General features: G+C 37.6%; 1 protein-coding gene across 1 annotated transcript; it reads right to left on the reverse strand.

Moving 5' to 3' along the window:
• Positions 1-6,725: 6,725 nt before the first annotated feature.
• LOC117317006 (protocadherin Fat 4-like) lies at positions 6,726-14,106 on the reverse strand. Its single transcript, XM_033871783.1, has 9 exons — positions 13,715-14,106; positions 13,318-13,511; positions 11,719-11,967; positions 11,052-11,297; positions 9,088-9,395; positions 8,534-8,572; positions 7,786-7,845; positions 7,504-7,558; positions 6,726-7,020 (listed from the first exon to the last, which is right to left on the reverse strand). The coding sequence occupies exons 1-7, from the start codon at positions 13,986-13,988 to the stop codon at positions 7,800-7,802; spliced, it is 1,356 nt and encodes a 451-aa protein (XP_033727674.1). The 5' UTR covers positions 13,989-14,106; the 3' UTR covers positions 6,726-7,020; positions 7,504-7,558; positions 7,786-7,799.
• Positions 14,107-19,221: the final 5,115 nt, after the last annotated feature.

Below are 19,221 nucleotides of genomic sequence, written 5' to 3' on the forward strand. Positions count from 1 at the left end.
ACGCACTCACCACACGTATGCATGTCGCATGCACGGGAGGCCGTCCTTAAATGACCTTAGCTGTTAATAGGACGTTAAACAAAATAAACCAAACCAAACCATGACTCTCGTGCTCTCAGCTGTTGTCTAGTTGCCCTGCCTGGCATCCTGAAGCGCAGTACTGGTTCGAATCTCTGGACTCAATGGATGGTATAATATTGAATCCCGGACAAGCCCCCAAAATATGTAACGGTTTTCGCCCCTGGCTAAACCCTTTTACATGTAGAGCACGATTGTTGTTTAAATTTGCTTGACAAGCCCCTAGGAAATTATATGGTATTTCCAAATCACTATTCTGAACTATTCTAGATCCAGGAATCAAAGAAAACTATATATCGCAAGATAAAGTTACGCACACCTTTATTGTTACCGTTTATTAAAGAGAATCAATCAAACAATGCAAGTATTCATACAATATTATTCTCTAAGCTCTCTCTAATATTGACTCTCTCAATAGATAGTAACGGTATATACAGTAATAGATAATAAATAAATGTACAGTGAAAGTTAAAGAACTGTGTCCTGGACTCCAGACATTGGAAATATCCAATTAATACCAGAGAACTGGACAAGTCTAGTTACCCTTACAGATATGGATTGTCAGTATACCAACAATAGTCAAAGATAAACCAAGTGCCAATGGAAATAAATATGGATTCAATATATTCCCCAATATGAATACAACAAAACTATATAGAGCTATATCATGAACTCCAGAATATTGGAACTATCCAATACATTTATAGAGATATTGACAAGTCAATTTATCCCTAAATTACTAATAATAGTAAAAATGGACCAATCTGTATAGTGAAATGTACTGTAAAGTACAGACAGCAGCAAATGAATGAACTATAGCAAGATCTAGAAATGTTCTAACCACTAGAGTAAGCCTCCATTTTAGTACTGTCAGAATTGGTAAACACCAAAAGTACGCTAAGAAAATCTGGTTAAAATCCACACCAATAAAGATCAATATTAGTTTAAAAAAACGTCCTTCCCATAAGATCATACGAGTTGCTTCCCTTTAACAATACTAAAACATACTGACAGACTACGGCATTTGGAACAATCCAAAAAGTGTAGCTGACAGCAGCTTGACGAAATTACAGCTTACCCCAATCAAATCCTATCGGCAACTAACTTTCCCATTTCCCCATAGAAATCCTTACACTAAAAGAACGCTAACATCAACGGGGCAACGCACGTGCCCAACGGGACAACCCTGTCCAATACCGCGGACTCCGAGGAGTAAACAGTGTTGTGTCCGTGGATCGTAACGTAGTTCCCGTTAAGCTAACAAAACATGGGAATTTGCATTGACACTTTGTATAGTTAAACATGTTAAAATTCCTATTATAAAAGCCTACTTTATTACTAAATACGTACTCAAATAATAAATAAATACTAAGATAAACATTATAGCTTTCACTCAACGGATACTTCCAATCCACCCACGAACATTCCATCAACCCCACGGAAAGCACCCAACGACCCCAACATTCCAATACACATCGGAACAAAACGTAACAGTGAACATGATTACAAGAGTTCGAGGTCATACAAAAATGGCGGTTTCCAGGCTCAGTCGCATTCAAGCTCTCAGACATAAAATCACACTTCTCCCTCTCTCAAGACGACTCTTACACCGGACTAATGATTAACAAACACGATAAAGGTATATACTATTGAATTACCACAATGTGAAATGTCTAAAAGAACTTTAAAATTGGTTATTTAGAATAAATAGACATGGTGTTTTGAACACGGCAGACGGAAATAACGCACACGTGTTTACAATAATCAGCTGTTAATGCAAAACTCTACGATGAAGTTTACAATAATATACGGTCGGAATTTTCTAAATATAGGACTGAATACCAAACAAATGTAGCTAAATAGCACAGTTTTACAGCATGTGATGCTCAATTCACAGTGGAGCATTTTTTAATGGAATGTTCCGATTTCAAGCACATTCGTGATAAATACTTTCGAGTCCCGGATATGAAAACTCTATTCAGTTCCGTGGATTCGAAAACAATATTGTGCTATTGAAAGAAATCGATCTATTCTATAGACTTTGATGTCTTTCACCTTATTATATTTGTCGTTGAATATATATCACAAAGTTCACATAATCTATTCGTACTTATATATATTTTACCATTTTTAATCAACCTTTTTATCATAATGATCTAAATGTACAATACGAATGCTTTTAAAAAAATGAACAATTTTATCTGATTTTAACGTTAAAAATGAAAACGATAGTAAATTGTTTGGCCCTAAATGACCCTAGTTGTCGATGGGCCGTAAGACGAGAACAAACAAACAAGCCCTGTAGACAGGGCGTAAGAATTGCACCTGTTGACCTCATTGCATGATCGTAGAGGCTACTAAATTTAGGATATTATTTTTCCCCTTTCTCTACAACTTTCTTCTTCCTAATGTCTCCCCTGGCAGTGCCTCCCATTTGGTCTTCAGTTGAGCGTTCGCCCCTTTGAGGAAGCCTTTTGGTTCTGTTCCCTGGTCGAGACATGCCAGTCTTCAAAAATAGTAGTGCTACTCCTGCTTAGCGTTCAGCAATTTGGGAGTGGGACGACTGGTTTGCCCGTGATGAGTATAATGTGACCTGTTGGGATGCTTGGTGACTTCGCCAGTATCACAAGGAGACTTAACACGAATATACCGCAGCCTCCCATGCATACGCACCATACGCATGCATGTCGCACGCACTGGAGGGCGTCCTAAAATGACCTTAGCTGTTGATGGAACGTTAAACAATAATTAACACCATATAAACCAAAACCAGGTCTTTTGCAGGATGCATATGGAAATATATACGACGGGTCACTATTGTAAGTCTAATCAGATCGTTTTTCGTCCGGCGTCCGTCACAAGCCCATCCTCAAACAAATCACAAATGCGGGTTTCTCTTTCTCCTGAGATGTGCATGTTCTGTTTTTAATGTGATCTGAAAGCAAGATGGCCGTTAGGCGTTCATTATTTCATCTACTATTCCTGAGCGCCTGGATTCATTTTGATGAAATTTGGTCTTGAGCATCATTAGGCAAAGACATTCTAAGGCTGTTTAAATGGCAGACGTTGGTCACCAGGGATAGGAGGGGCGGAGGCCGTCCTTAAATTGCCTCAGCTATTGATAGGACGTTAAACAAATAAAACCGAACCAAATGTATGTCGAACGCACGGGAGGACGTCCTATAATGATATGAGTTGTTGATAGGACGTTAAACAATAAATAAAATTTACCAAACCAAACTATTTCTGTGATTACAAATAATCGTGAACTGAATATTACAACAAAATTGAATATCACTAGTTTCGTTTGCATTTTGAAAGAAAAAAACACATTTGTTGCAGTGAAGACAGATGTTATGAATAAAATGATTAATACGTGAACTAAACTGTTCAATTTATACACACTGCGTCAAACATTAATGTTTGTCCTATACTTCACTTCTTTAGTTGTCCTCCATCATTCGTCACCCAGCGGGACACCCCACCCGGTCAAAATATACTGACAACGGGGGAACCAGTCGTCCCATTCCTAATATGCTGAGCGCTAAGCAGAGGACACTAACTCCAGAACCCAGAGCCTTCCTCACAGGGGCGAACGCTCAACTAAAGGCCAAAAATGAGGCATTATCAAGGGAGACATAAGGAAGAAGAAAGTTGTTAAGAGAAAAGATAAGATTCAAAATTTAGTCGCCTCTTACGATTATGCAACCAGGTGAGCGATACAGGCCATATGGGCCTCTTGTTACATTAATTTTAATGTATTGAATGTTAACCGAGATAATAAGGTTTTTAATTGTATACTTTTTATTGCTATCTACGCTAAAGATATGTACTCTCATTATTCAGATCTTGGGACAGTTTATTGCTTAGATTGAAGGTCTAAATAAGATGATCAATCCCACTGAAGGCGTTAAAACATTTCATATAATACGTTGTTGTATGAACCTGACAGAGTGATATTGACGAAGGCCGATTACGCTATCAGGCTCAAATAACAACGTATTGACCGAGAAAAAGACAGAAAATTGATAAATATATCTCCGGTTAATAAGAGCTATTCCATCAAAAATGTCAAAACACCCGCCACACAAACCGTCGTCAGATCCGGGTAAAGTCACATTCTCAGAAATGTGTGGATTGGAGTGGTGATCAGGATCAAATACGCGACAAGTGTTGAATTAAAATATAATCCAAGTAAGGGCTACAAATATATATATAATCTATTCATAGTAACCTAATACTGGAAACAATCATAGCTAAACATATAACGGACAACACAAACAACTTAACCAGTTGATATAAACAACTATGATTCAAGAGTTACAATAATTATGTAATATTTATTCATGGTCATTAATTAGATGCGATAGACAAGTAATGTTACAATCAGCAAAGAAAATGCAGAGTAGTGAAGTAAAATGTACAGATGATTTACAATAGTTTAATTATAATGAGGTACATATCACAATCAACAAACGTACAATGCATAATACTGATTGCCAATGGTACTTCAGGTGATTTACAATATTTGTGCTATAATGATGCACATATCACAATCACTTGAAGTAGAGTGTACTGAAGTAGCAGCCAATAGTGATTTACAATATTGTAAACTTTGAAATTTACGCGAGGGGGAATTTACGCTAATTAAGCGGACTCCTTTTGTTCGCGAAAATTCCCCCCACGCGTAATATTTGATATATTTGATATCGATTTCAATAATCTTGAACTACAAGCGAAAGTGAATCGATCGCGAAAAATTACCCACACGCGTATAGTTTACGTATTGAAATCGCGAAATTAACACCCCGCGAAAATAATCACGTTTACAGTAGCTTAGATATAACGAGGTACAACATACAATCAGCAAAAGTAGTGTTCAGAAGTGACAGCCATTGGTATGTCAAGTGATTTAATAAAGTTTGGGTGGACATATTGATGTTAATTTTTCGAACTAACGTGTATACAGTGTGTTATATACAAATGATTGATATGAATGAAGGTTATTTCAATTTCAACAAATTTTATTGACATGGATGGAAAGTCAATAGGATTAGACATCAGACATAGTCTATCTTAGCCTTCTCCTTAGAAACAACAGGTGGTAAGAAATAAAGACAAATATAATGTATATGTACAATTGATATATTACAGATTGACTTAAGCGGAAGTAACTCCTTGAGGTTGATAGACTTATTCAATGTTGTTTAGGAGAGTTTAGCTAAGGGTACTTAATTTTAAATACAGGTTTATTATATTATCAGTGAATAGAAAGCAATAAGATATTAATATTCATATAAGTATACTGTTAAGCTTAAATATTTGATGATATTGAATTTATCCGCCCAACAGATACAGACCACACAGTCCTTATGCATAACACACTGGCCATCCACTGATGAGGATCACAAGCCAATTTCAGCAAATGGATAAATATATTTGAAGTAGGGTTACACCAACTCTTGCAAATAATTTGATAATTTCTTAATCCGATTGAAAGGAGTTGCTTAATGAAGGTTAATTTAATGCGGTGAAGACATAGAACTTTCTTTAAAACTAGAAGCTTAGGACGAGGTATTATGACATACGATAACATACAACATCACATAATATCATTCTTATGAACGCCTATTGCATAAATTGTATTGCCATGTCTAAATTTACGGCTTTATGTATTCACTGACAGTCACCGACTCCTAACCGAGGTGCTCTCATACATTTATCCCGGAATTGAGACTGAGACCCGGGTTTTTATGTAATGATCACTCAAAATGCACAGATTTTGCATTAAAATATCACACAGCTGTTCCGTTCTATAGAGCATTATATAGTCGACATCAGATTTGCTTTCACAAGGAGGCAAACACGAACATATCGAAGCCCCCTAAAACACACGCATTCACCACACCAAAGGGAAGACCGTTATTAAATGACATCGCTGCTAAAAGGACATTAAACAACAAAAAACTAAGCCAAACCAAATCAATCCAGTATTTTTGGAGATATATTATCACTATCTCCATTTAATGATCATGTTAATGCAGTTCATTCTGCAGAAATCGGGCAATTTATTAGTTTTCTCTTTTTTTCAAATTTTGTTTCTGCAAACTTTCAATCTGTTGTTTCAGCGGGTGTTTATGTCTCATGAGTGTTTAACGGAACAAAACAAATCTCTTGCAGTAACTTGAAATAATGCAACTTTCAAATCATGAAGACAAATAAATGAACATGTCGGCAGAATCTCGGCAATTAAAGAGACCAACCAACCAATTGTTTTCCCATAGACTTTAGTGTTAAGTTTTGGATTATTCCATTCAAATTCTTGAATTGAATATGACGATTATGGTTTATAACAAAAGTTTAGGGTCTGATATAACACCTAATCAAAAAAAAAGTTGGGTCCTTCAGCTCAAATTTTCTCCAGGGTAGCCATTTTGAAAATAGGTGAATTTCGCAGTAAAAATTCTCAAAAATCGTAAATGTTTACCTGTTTACTATTATTACGTGAGCTTTTGGGAAAAAAACCAATCGGACTTACGAAATTTATATCAACATTTCTTATTGATAGTTACCTATCGGGCTACATATCTATTTTCTCACTTCATAACATACTGGCCAATCAGTGGCTGCCAGACATTTTATCCTTGCCTCAACGTTCTATACACAGGGGCTGTTTCAAAAATATATTTTTTCAATTGGTTGGTTGTTCCCTAAAGGAATAGTATGTTATGCATTAATGGCATTTTAGGAACGCTATTCGTTTGAACACGTACATCCTTGCCACGTTTGTGACACGCTATTTATAGGTAACCAATCGGGGCAGGCCTGTTGATTACGGGTGTATATCCGATAATCTTTCGGCTCTGACTTATTTCCAGGGGGACATCGGAAGGGGTGACGGCTTGGGGGAAGTCCATATAATCACGTTGTCCGGTTGAACGCCTGAAACAAGAAGAAAATCATGCTTTTACAATGTTATTATTCTTTCCTGTGACACTCAGAAATTATATATATTGAAAGCAATTATTCATCTTAGAAGAGTCTATCAATGCTAGTTCAGTGTCTAACGTTACATTTGGTTTTATATGATACAAGATTGGTTTTTGATACACATTTGATTACAAATAAAAAAAAAACATCCATATTTTAGTATGTATCGTGCCTTGCAAGGCTGTTTTTAAACGTTTCAACTGTTCATTTTTTTATCCCAGCTAGAGTTGAGGGGCTACCATCACAAATACTATTCTTGTATCGTTTTTAAACGTGTTATAGAAAAATTCGAGTTGAGAAATATTCTTAACATATGAAACACAATAACAATAATAATAATAATATATCACATATAAGTTAATGACTTCAACGTCTCTTGAAGACCGTTATGTAGTCAATAAGGGATGAACAAGGGGCAGTGTAAAACAAACTAACCATTGACGCGTAGGGTAGTCACTATGTTTAGGCTTCGTCGATCCTAGGTCTGTATCTATAAAGGGAAAAGGGCCCCAGGTATAACCAGTAACGTTATTGTAACAAGAACGTTCCTTCATTTGATTTAAGCAATAATTAATAATCAAAACGGTCGACAGGCATATATCACGATAATGAGATATTAAAACAACAGTATTACTGATTTTGTGAGATTTTTAATGACTTTTAAAGTACATTATATCATAAAAATGTGAATGGTCATAATCAGTAAAATGTTATTACCATCCCGTCTGTATTTAAATTCTTCCGCAGTTTCTCTTGGTGCTTCTTTTCACAAAATGCCTGCCAATTAAAAAATTAATTAAGACCGATACAAATGGAAGTCACATTTCAGTGAGGAAAATGTTAATACAAAAAGATTACGACATGCATGACATTTTTAATAATTTTCCCTTTATTAGCAGATTATAAATATCAACCATATTGAGACAAAAATGCCATATTGTGACGTTGTTGTCAGGAACACGAGGGCCATTATGTCATAGTTGACAAATCAAGTATTTCATCATAAGCCCTCCTTAAATGACTATAGTTAAAAGGACGTTAAACAAAGCAAACCAAACATATTTGTTGGGAAAAGTAAGATCTGTAGGTAGGTTTGTAGGGTATGTATTTATAGGTTAAAAAAAAAAGAAAGATATCGAACATTTTGATGGTGCAGACTTACATTTCACTTGAAAATGAATTTCTATAAAAGCTTAAACGATTGTTTATGTTGGAACAATGTTGCCAGAGTGAGAACAGATATATATACACGTTATATTTACATAAAAATCAAGGTAAGAAAAAATGCATGTTTTGATTGTTTTTTATCATCGAACGCTGTAAGTTACTTCGTGCTTAAACTTTATGATGACTATGTATCAAAAATTGTCATAAAAATAGTTGATACAGACCTTGTACATACGTGTACATTTGTGATTACTTGATTCATAGTGCATTACAGAAATACACGATGTATGATACATACCTCTCTTGGGGTGTAACTTGGCGGCGCGGAAAATTTTGTCTGTAAAACAAAAAGGACAGCCAGGTACAAAAGTACTATGATTTGTGATAATGTGTACATTTGTGACGGTTAGCACTGATTATCATTTATTGCCCGTTTTGAATGCAATTATCGCATGCAATGCGCAGTTTACCATCAAACACACTTTCATTCATCTACAACCTACAAGAAATGGTTTGTATAGCAGTATATCGTGTCTAAAACGTCTATTAGAAACTTAACATAAACAAAAGTATTAACAGTCTGCAAGCCGCCAGTCCATACCACAACATACTCACATGTATCATTTTAATACATGTACCAGCACATTTTGATTTCTTGACGTTTTTTGTTTAATGAAGTTTTGCTCACTATTTGTAGGCCCTAATGAATGGTATCTGAACGTAGATCTTTGAAACAAGTACATGTTTGTATTACCTTATTGCCTTACAGTATGATAGTGCCAAAAACATCGAATCTGGCATATTCTGGCAAACTGAACGAGGCATATTCGACAAGAGGAAAAATATACGTACTGCTGTGTCCTCTGGCAGCAATTCGCGAAATCACAAGAATGAGGTCCACAGCATGCCCCAGTGTAACACCACCGCCACAGGAAGTAAATCAGCAGTCCAAGCAGAATGGCACCCACGATAGATCCTATGACGATAGCGGCAATAGTTCCCGGCTGTGTGAGTGGGTCCATCGTCGTCGTGGTAGTGGCAGTAGTAGTTGTGGTAGTGGTAGTTGTTGTCGTGGTAACTATGGTATATGTTACACTAACTAAGGTGGTACCTGTCCGGGCAGGCGAACCTTTGTTTGTTGCAGTCACTGCAAACGTTACCTGTAAAAGTGTGCACGTGGAGAATACTGTGCATTTCATTTAAGACTTAATGTGCAGCAACATCAGTTTACATTCATATCTTTGAACGTCACATGTCATCATCAATATAAAAATATGCATTTAAGCACCTAAATTTACGTTCAAAGTAACAAAGATTTTGATCGTCATTGATTAGTTTAACCGCAGTCATGCAGACCGTGGTTAAATAAAATATTCTCTAGTTAGTTTTGATAAAACAACCACTTTTACAAACATAATGTCAAAGTTACTCTGGTCACCAGTCCCATCATTAGATACAATTCAATCGGAAACAGGATATTTCCGTAATAGTGTAATTGTGACTTCATATCACGAATTATACCCTTTTGCTCTAACAATTCGATGACAAGACCCAAAAATATATCCGATTACGATCATTAGCTACTGTTCCCTATCAAAGTGACAGACAGCATAAACGATTTGAGAACATACAAACAATCGAGGGAATCGACCTGAAAGAGCCGATACATTGGAACAGGTAATTTTATATTCAAAATTGTACAAATGATTGGGGCGGGCATAAAGGGGGTTGTTTTGATATGAACACTTCTCTAGAATTATGCACTAGATGTCATTCATGTTTGACTGGAAGTATCACTGGGTGAATTCAAAATTGTACAAGGAGTTGGGCTGGACCCCAAGGGAGTTGAGGAGTAGGGGCAATTTTGCTTTATTGCTTTAAACGACTTCTCTTAAACCATGATTGAATGGTATCATCCCTAGGTAGTTATCATTCAAAATGATGTCAATGTGGGGCTGATCCAAAGGAGGCTGATGGTTGATATATATTGGAATGATAACTAATTCTTCTGTTTGAATGGCAGGATTTTTGTCATAATTTAAAGTCCACATATAAATAAAGGTCAAAGTTTAAGGTCATTAGGCCAAAATGGCAAGGACCTTAGCTGTTGATAGGATGTTAAACAATACTAAACCAAACCAAACCAATCAGGGTTTTGTATTTTTTCAATGATTGATATTTTGTTGTTTGAAATGCTAAACAAAGAGTCAAATGACCAAAGGTCTTGGTCATTTGGATCCAATAGTGTAATCATTGAAATAACCTGGTAAGCGATATAGGTCCTCTGTGCCTCTTGTTGCACTATATTTATGCATTACAAATTCCGGTTATGAGGTTTAGGTTTGGTTTGATATCGCTAAAGGTCTTTCCAACAGCTATAATTATTTAAGGACGGCCTTCTCCGTGTACGACCTTCATACGTAGGGTGAATTAATGCGTTGTAGGGGCGTTAATGATAATATGCAATCAGAATAAATGCAAAACAAAGTGCATTTTTAGAACGAGATATCGTTTACATTAAAAGAGTGTCTGAAGTAACTTTGAGGATTTCCCGCTCCTTTACCACAGCGTATTTATTCAATAACGTCATGCCATGATCACCTTGAAATTATGGTTTTATACTTCCACTTGGTACATATATTGTGCATTAGTACCCCTAAACATATTAGTTCAAATTCGCACCATAACGTCTCAACATGAAATTATCATGTAATTATTTTTTGTCGTCAAAGTAATGGTCAAATGTTGTCACTTAGCCAAAACACTGATATAGAATACATTGCATACGCCCCCATTAAACTGATACAACAACTTACGATTTGATTGTCCGTTAGGCCAGTGGTAGATAATACGTAGACTCCACAGTCTGACGTACCTATGCTGAAATAGGACGATCCCAGGGCGTTGTTGGTGGACGTGCCACTACATGTGTATTCAGCATTCGTCCCAGAGTCGCTATCGGTAACCACCAACACCCCTAACTGAGTACCCAGAGCGGTGTTTTGGTTGACGGAAAAGGAGTAGGAGCCCTGACTGAAGACTGGATCGTTATCATTCACGTCCTGAAGATATAAATAAATATATAACACATCAATGCAATATTACATAATTCAAGGCACCTTATTAGAGGATATAATTAGTTATAATGCTAGTAGTTCTGTTTTCCTATCTAGAAGATTGCATTACTTTGAATTAATTTATTGTTAAATGATATATGTCGTCGATGATCAAGACGACGCTTTCCTTTCCGAAACATACATAATACACGAATTTATCTCGAACACAAGGAAATCCGTCCTTAAATAAACTTAGATGTTGATAGCACGTAAAGTAATATTGTTCAAAACTATACTTTTATGGGTCCTATTCCTCCTGTACTTTTCAAAGGTGTCTATATTTGCCCTAGTTATCAATAAAGCATAGTTAACATGCCTGTGTTCTCTTCTGGTTCCTGATTATAAACATCAATATAGGTGCTCTTACCGCAATAGTGATAAGAAGGAGTGTTGTACCCGTGAGTGACGTAGGGTCAACACACTGGACAGTTAGCTGCACCGTTGAAGGCATGGCATTCTGGTCGACGTCATAGACAGTAGCGAAATTGATTATTCCTGAGTTGGAATCAATACTGAAGCGGCCGCTGTTGTTTCCGGCTAATAGACCAAGCGTGTAGGTTGAGGTTCCATCGTAATCGTTTACAACAAAGTTCGGGTCAACTGGGTAGCCGCCTATCTGTATTTTGTAAGGAAAACATATAAATAGCATTTTTTTTCATTATATTGCAATATTTTGACCACTACAGAGGAAAAAGGAGCCAAACATTACTTTATCAGGATAATAAACCATTACGAATCAGGGGAGTAATGCAATTTAAGCATTTTCCGTACAAGAAGAATTCAAAAGCAAAAAATAACAAAGTAGGAACTGTCGTGAATAAGACGATATTCCACACCAGAAATTGACATTTGATAGGGTTTGGTTTTTGCATTATTGCTTGTTACAATATGACACTGCCGGTTTATGAAAATTATCCACAAGAAGAAATGTACCCGTTTTTCATTGTATCCGAATGACTGTAATTTAATATCAAATTGTCAACAAATATGTAAATGGGAAGCTGAATTTGTGTTTTTGTTTTTTTAAATACTATTACATAAATAAAAGTGTTTTAAAATGTGGTGGTGATCGTAGCCATCTTCTTTTTTTAACAGACCCATGCAAAACACTTCGTTAGGGCCTTCTAAGGATATTTTCAGGCAGATTTGATCCGTTGTCGTCTGAAGCACCAGAGAATTTTACAATAGCGGTGTTCAAGAAAACCACGGTTGTGCAATCATGTTAAGAAATGACCATTGTGGCGGCCGTATTGAGGTTTTGACAATACCAAAAAATAATAACACTTTGTCGGTTCCTTTCCTTAAAACTCCAACCGATTTTTAGATTATTGGCACTCGAAAAAAAACTTTTTTGTTTTCGAGTTGATGGCTTATTGGATGTAGCCCCCTTTTTAACCTGTTCCACTGACAACTTTTAACTTGGTGTAAATTGCCATTAAAGAGATACTACTAATCACTATAAACAGTTACTCAGGATATGCTATTAATCACTAAAACAGATCTGCTACCAGTCACTATAAACAGATTTGCTATCAATTACTATGAACAGATATACTACCAATAACCATAACGAGATCTGTTACCAATCACTGAATAGATATACTACCAATCACTATAAACAGATATGTTACCAATCACAATAAACACATATACTACTTATCAAAAGAGTAAGTGATCAAACAATATACATTTTAGCAGTATCATTAAAACTAGTATTTTCACCTGAAGTCATTCTTTGAAAATCAATTATCATGGGATCGGTTTTCCCCCAGATAATTAGAACATATATTTAAGCGCGACATTCTATAAATATGTGATTTTTTGTGAATAAAAGGATTCAAATTTTATTGATCTGGTGGACATGCAATTTTCAGATTGATGGAATGGGTTTGCTATGTAATATACTAATTTCGGTATTTAGATAAATAAGGTCAAATCTAGGATCCTTATAGAGTGAAATACTTACTCCGGCTTCGTTCATCGCCACAGAGTATAAACTGTTCTGGAAGTAACATGGTTCATTGGCGTTTAATATATTAACAACTAAGGAGTAAGGACCTGTCTCCGTCTTTGTATCAGAGACAAGGAACGTGAGGTTGTACGTCCGTGTTGCCTGTTCATAGTTAAAGGTACTCCCAGTGCTAAGTTTCACTTCCATAGCTGCAATGTATTTAATTCATATGTTAAAAATGACTTAAACTCGCAAAAAAACTTTTAAAAAATGAGGTACCAAGAACAAAAATAGATATTAAACATTTTATTTTATTTATAACTATTTTCCTATTTCCCCGGTTATTTTAAACACAGATTTATCCTTACTTCTTTAATACAGATGAGTGGTATTGTCTTTACCATATACTTACTGAGTGTATCGAGAGTGAAGAGTGCGGCGTCCGTTACAGGGTTGACATTTACTGTGTAGGACAGTACGTCCGCAGCATCATTATCGTTAACGGTAAGTGTGTAGATGACGGATCCACTGGCTAGAGACTCTAGCACACTCACCTCTTCTGGTAGGTTGGTTATAGTGGGAATGCTGTTCAAATCTATGTAACAAATACACAAATGTTTATTTGGTACGTCATGCACATATTTGTTATTTGTGTTTTGATATGTTCTACAGTCTACCCTCGACATATCACCACCCGGATATACCGCCACCTTAAGCTCTGAAACGGACTTCCCTCCTATGTAATCCCCTCGTGAAGTTCGCCAACCTCACATACCGCCATCCGCTATGTTTGTTAAAGTACAAACTCCCCGAATCGCTATATATTTCCCTCGACGATATCGCCATTTTGTTCAGGTTTTGATGATCAAGAAACTTTGTTCTATTTATAGACATAGGATATTTCCTGTTTCACTTGTAAACTGTACAGGTAACACATCTTTACGCTTGGATGATTTTCTATGGCTGAGGTAGATCGATATTCGGATGTTTTATATTATGTAACATACACTGACATTAATGGTTTGGTTTTGAATAAAAGCATGACTGATTTCTTCTCACTTTGTGATCCTATTGTGCATGGTATGAACATTTGGCTTCGCCAGTCTAGGTAGAAAAGTCACCGCCGAAAACTTTTGCATAAAGATCGACAGATAATAACGGATGACATGCGGCAAAAGTAGATCAATGACTATTTCCAGAAAGTTGTGACTTAAATCAAATACATAGCCTATAGAATAACTGACTAACAAATCTACATTATGTACATGTATATTGTAAATCATGTAACGTTGTTACGGCGAGATTATCTGGTTCACGTTGGTAATGCGATCTTTGTCAGTATAATGTGACCGGGTGGGTGTGCTGCTTGGTGTCTTCGGCAGTTTGCTTAAGTGAGGTAGCACTATAAATCGGCAAAAAGTTCCGGCCTATCACAAGTAGACTTAACATAAACATACCGCAGCCTCCCAAAACACACATACGTACTCGCCACACGCATGCATGTCGCACATACGGGAGGCCGCCTTAAATGACCTTAGCTGTTAATAGGACGTTAAACAAAATAAACCAAACCAAACCAAACCATAACTGGCGTGGACGAAATGTGGCTATATAACGAGGGTAGACTGTATCTTCTCAGTGTCTATCAGCATTGTTTAATGCATACGTTTTGTCATGAATGAGACATAACATAGTTACTTAGCTCGCCGGGACGAATTCCTTGAGAGCTATTGCTAAACTCCTGGCGTCATTTGTAGACAGGTTAAAGTTAGTTTTTTTTATAAAACAGTGTTGTATCAATACAGATCCAGCTAACGCATTTGATATGTGTGGTTCTTGTGACAGCAAATTTCCATTGGTACTACATTTGCGGTCCAAATGACCTTCACTGCGACCTTTGCATCACTTTTAACAAATGTTAACCTTGACCACATTGTGTTAACCAGACGGGGGTTTATTTGAAGTGTATTGTCAGTATAATGTGACCGAGTGGGGTGCCCTGCTGGGTGTCGTCGGCAGGATGCTTTAGTAAGGTAGCACTATAAATCGGCAAAAAATCCGGACAATCACAATGAGACTTAACACGAGCATACCCCAGCCTCCCAAAACACACATACGCACTCACCACTTATTGTCTTTTTTTTCATGTGAGAGTTAATCATAACACAAGGAAGTTTAAATAATTAAGTATAAATAATGATACACATTCCTGGAATTTTATCAAAAGCAAAAATGGATATGACTAACGTTACGTTTGATTTACAATGTAAGACTTACTGGAATAAAAAATTGTTGGTTCAGAATTGATGGATTTCATTTGGGTATGAACGTTACCATCCGGAACTCCTCGGAGAATGAACTATATCAGGGACAATACCCGATGAGTTCAGGATGGTACGTTACCTGATTGTCACGCACGAGCGGAGGTGATAACCAAATACTAACCTGCGCACGTGCTCAAAACAGGTTGGTATTTGGATACTAACATGTGCTCGTGCGCTGTATGGGGTAATACGTCCATTACTAACTGTACTCAAACAAAGGAACCATGCGGTAACGGGAATTAGAATGTGACGCACGAGCGTGAGCGCATGGTCACGCGGTCTATTCTGTGTATAGCCATTCTCTAGTCAGACACCGAGCAGTGCAGATCAAATTTAGTTTTACAAAGTTATGGGTATTAAGGGAGTGGTAGAGTTTCCAGGGGGTTAAGAGATATATATATATAAAGTGTAGCGAAGCAGTATTTGTGATCATTTTTAGCTCACCTGGCCCGAAGGGCCGGTGAGCTTATGCCATGGTGCAGCGTCCGTCGTCCGGCGTCCGTCGTCCGTCAACTTTTTCTTTAAATCGCTACTAGTCATAAAGTATTGAATGGATTTTCACCAAATTTGGTCAGGAACATCCTTGGGGGAAGGGGAACAGAGTTTGTATACAGTTTTACTCTGAACCCCCAGGGGCCTGAGGGGCGGGGCCAAATAGGGGAAATAGGGTTAATCCTTTAAATCGCTACTTGTCATAAAGTTATGAATGAATTTGAACCAAATTTGGTCAGGAACATCCTTGGCAGAAGGTGAACATAGTTTGTATAAATTTTTACTCTGAACCCCCAGGGGCCTGAGGGGCGGGGCCAAATAGGGGAAATAGGGTTACTCCTTTAAATCGCTACTAGTCATAAAGTTATGAATGAATTTGAACCAAATTTGGTCAGTAACATCCTTGGCAGAAAGGGAACAGAGTTTGTATAAATTTTTACTCTGAACCCCCAGGGGCCTGAGAGGCGGGGCCAAATAGGGGAAATAGGGTTACTCCTTTAAATCGCTACTAGTCATAAAGTTATGAATGAATTTGAACCAAATTTGGCCAGGAACATCCTTGGCAGAAGGGGAACAGAGTTTGTATAAATTTTTACTCTGAACCCCTTGGGACCTGAGGGGCGGGGCCAAATAGGGGAAATAGGGTTACTCCTTTAAATCGCTACTAGTCATAAAGTTATGAATGAATTTGAACCAAATTTGGTCAGTAACATCCTTGGCAGAAAGGGAACAGAGTTTGTATAAATTTTTACTCTGAACCCCCAGGGGCCTGAGGGGCGGGGCCAAATAGGGGAAATAGGGTTACTCCTTTAAATCGCTACTAATCATAAAGTTATGAATGAATTTGAACCAAATTTGGCCAGGAACATCCTTGGCAGAAGGGGAACAGAGTTTGTATAAATTTTTACACTGAACCCCCAGGGGCCTGAGGGGCGGGGCCAAATAGGGGAAATAGGGTTACTCCTTTAAATCGCTACTAGTCATAAAGTTATGAATGAATTTGAACCAAATTTGGTCAGGAACATCCTTGGCAGAAGGGGAACAGAGTTTGCATAAATTTTTACTCTGAACCCCTAGGGACCTGAGGGGCGGGGCAAAATAGGGGAAATAGGGTAACTCCTTTAAATCGCTACTAGTCATAAAGTTATGAATGAATTTGAACCAAATTTGGTCAGGAACATCCTTGGTAGAAGGGGAACATAGTTTGTATAAATTTTTACTCTTAACCCCTAGGGACCTGAGGGGCTGGGCCAAATAGGGAAATAGGGGTTTATCCTTTAAATCGCTATTATTCATAAAGTTATTAATGGATTTGAACCAAATTTGGTCTGGAATATTCTTAGGGGAAGGGGGAAAGAGAGTTTATATAAATATTGACTCTGACCACCAAGGGGCCTGAAGGGAGGGGCCAAATAGGGGAAATAGAGATTTGAGTTTTAAATGGATTTGAACCCAATTTGGTCAGAAACATCCGTGGTGATGGGGGAACAGATTTTGCATAAATGGTTACTGTGACCCTCAATCCCATAACTATGTATAGTAACGCTGGGCATTAAGGGATAAACACAATTCTTATGTAAACATAGGCCAAAGGGTTTTCCCCACCCTAAGGGACTTAGTTTCTTTAAACACCATTATGTTGTAAAAAATAATCCATATGGTCTTTCAGAGAGTACATTTTTGTATAATGTATTAACAAATTGAACATGAACATTATTTTGACATTTGGTCAAATCCAACCAGGTGAGCGATACAGGCCCCATGGGCCTCTTGTTTATAGGTCGGTTTCGGGGTTTCAGTATTTGTGATTTTTAAGGGGTGATGAGATGGATTCGAAAGTTTTTGTTTGATTTGTTTTGTTATTTTTTGTGGCTATAATGGATTTCCTGCCTTCATTATTGCAACTCGGCAATATGACATAGGTTTCCGGGGCAGCTTCAGTTTTTAGCTCACCTGCCCGAAGGGCAAGTGAGCTTATGCCGTGGCGCGGCGTCCGTCGTCCGTCCGGCCGTCCGTCCGGCGTCAACTTTCCCATTCAAGCAACTTCTTCTCAATAACCAAAAGGCCCAGAGACCTAATATTGGGCCTGTAGCATGCTGGGGTGAAGGGCTACCAAGTTTGTTCAAATGAATAAAGTTGACCTTCATTCAAGGTCACAGGGGTCAAAAAGGCTAAAATCTTTAAACGACTTCTTCTCAATAACTAAGAGTCCCAGGGAGTTGATATCGGGTCTGTGGCATGCTGGGGTGAAGGGCTACCAAGTTTGTTCAAATGAATGACCTTGACTTTCATTCAAGGTCACAGGAGTCAAATATGCTTAAAAAAAATTAAACGACTTCTAAATAGCCAAAAGACCCAGGGACTTGATATTAGGTCTGTAGCATGCTGGGGTGAAGGGCTACCAAGTTTGTTCAAATGAATGACCTTGACCTTCATTCAAGGTCACAGGAGTCAAAAAGGCTAAAATATTTAAACGACTTCTCAATAACCAAGAGTCCCAGGGAGTTGATATGGGGTCTGTAGCATGCTAGGGTGAAGGGCTACCAAGTTTGTTCAAATGAATGACCTTGACCTTCATTCAAGGTCACAGGAGTCAAAAAGGCTAAAATCTTTAAACAACTTCTTCTCAATAACCAAGAGTCCCAGATACCTAATATTTGGCCTGTAGCATGCTGGGGTAAAGGGCTACCAAGTTTGTTCAAATGAATGACCTTGACCTTCATTCAAGGTCACAGGAGTCAAAAAGGCTAAAATCTTTAAACGACTTGTTCTCAATAAGCAAGAGTCCCAGGGAGTTGATATTGGGTCTGTAGCATGCTGGAGTGAAGGGCTACCAAGTTTGTTCAAATGAATGACCTTGACCTTCATTCAAGGTCACAGGAGTCAAAAAGGCTAAAATCTTTAAACGACTTCTCAATAAGCAAGAGTCCCAGGGAGTTGATATTGGGTCTGTAGCATGCTGGGGTGAAGGGCTACCAAGTTTGTTCAAATGAATGACCTTGCCCTTCATTCAAGGTTACAGGAGTCAAAAAGGCTAAAATCTTTAAACGACTTCTTCTCAATAAGCAAGGGTCCCAGGGAGTTGATATTGGGTCTGTAGCAT

This window comes from Pecten maximus, chromosome 18 (genome assembly GCF_902652985.1).
Source record: "Pecten maximus chromosome 18, xPecMax1.1, whole genome shotgun sequence".
NCBI classification, from domain to species: domain Eukaryota; kingdom Metazoa; phylum Mollusca; class Bivalvia; order Pectinida; family Pectinidae; genus Pecten; species Pecten maximus.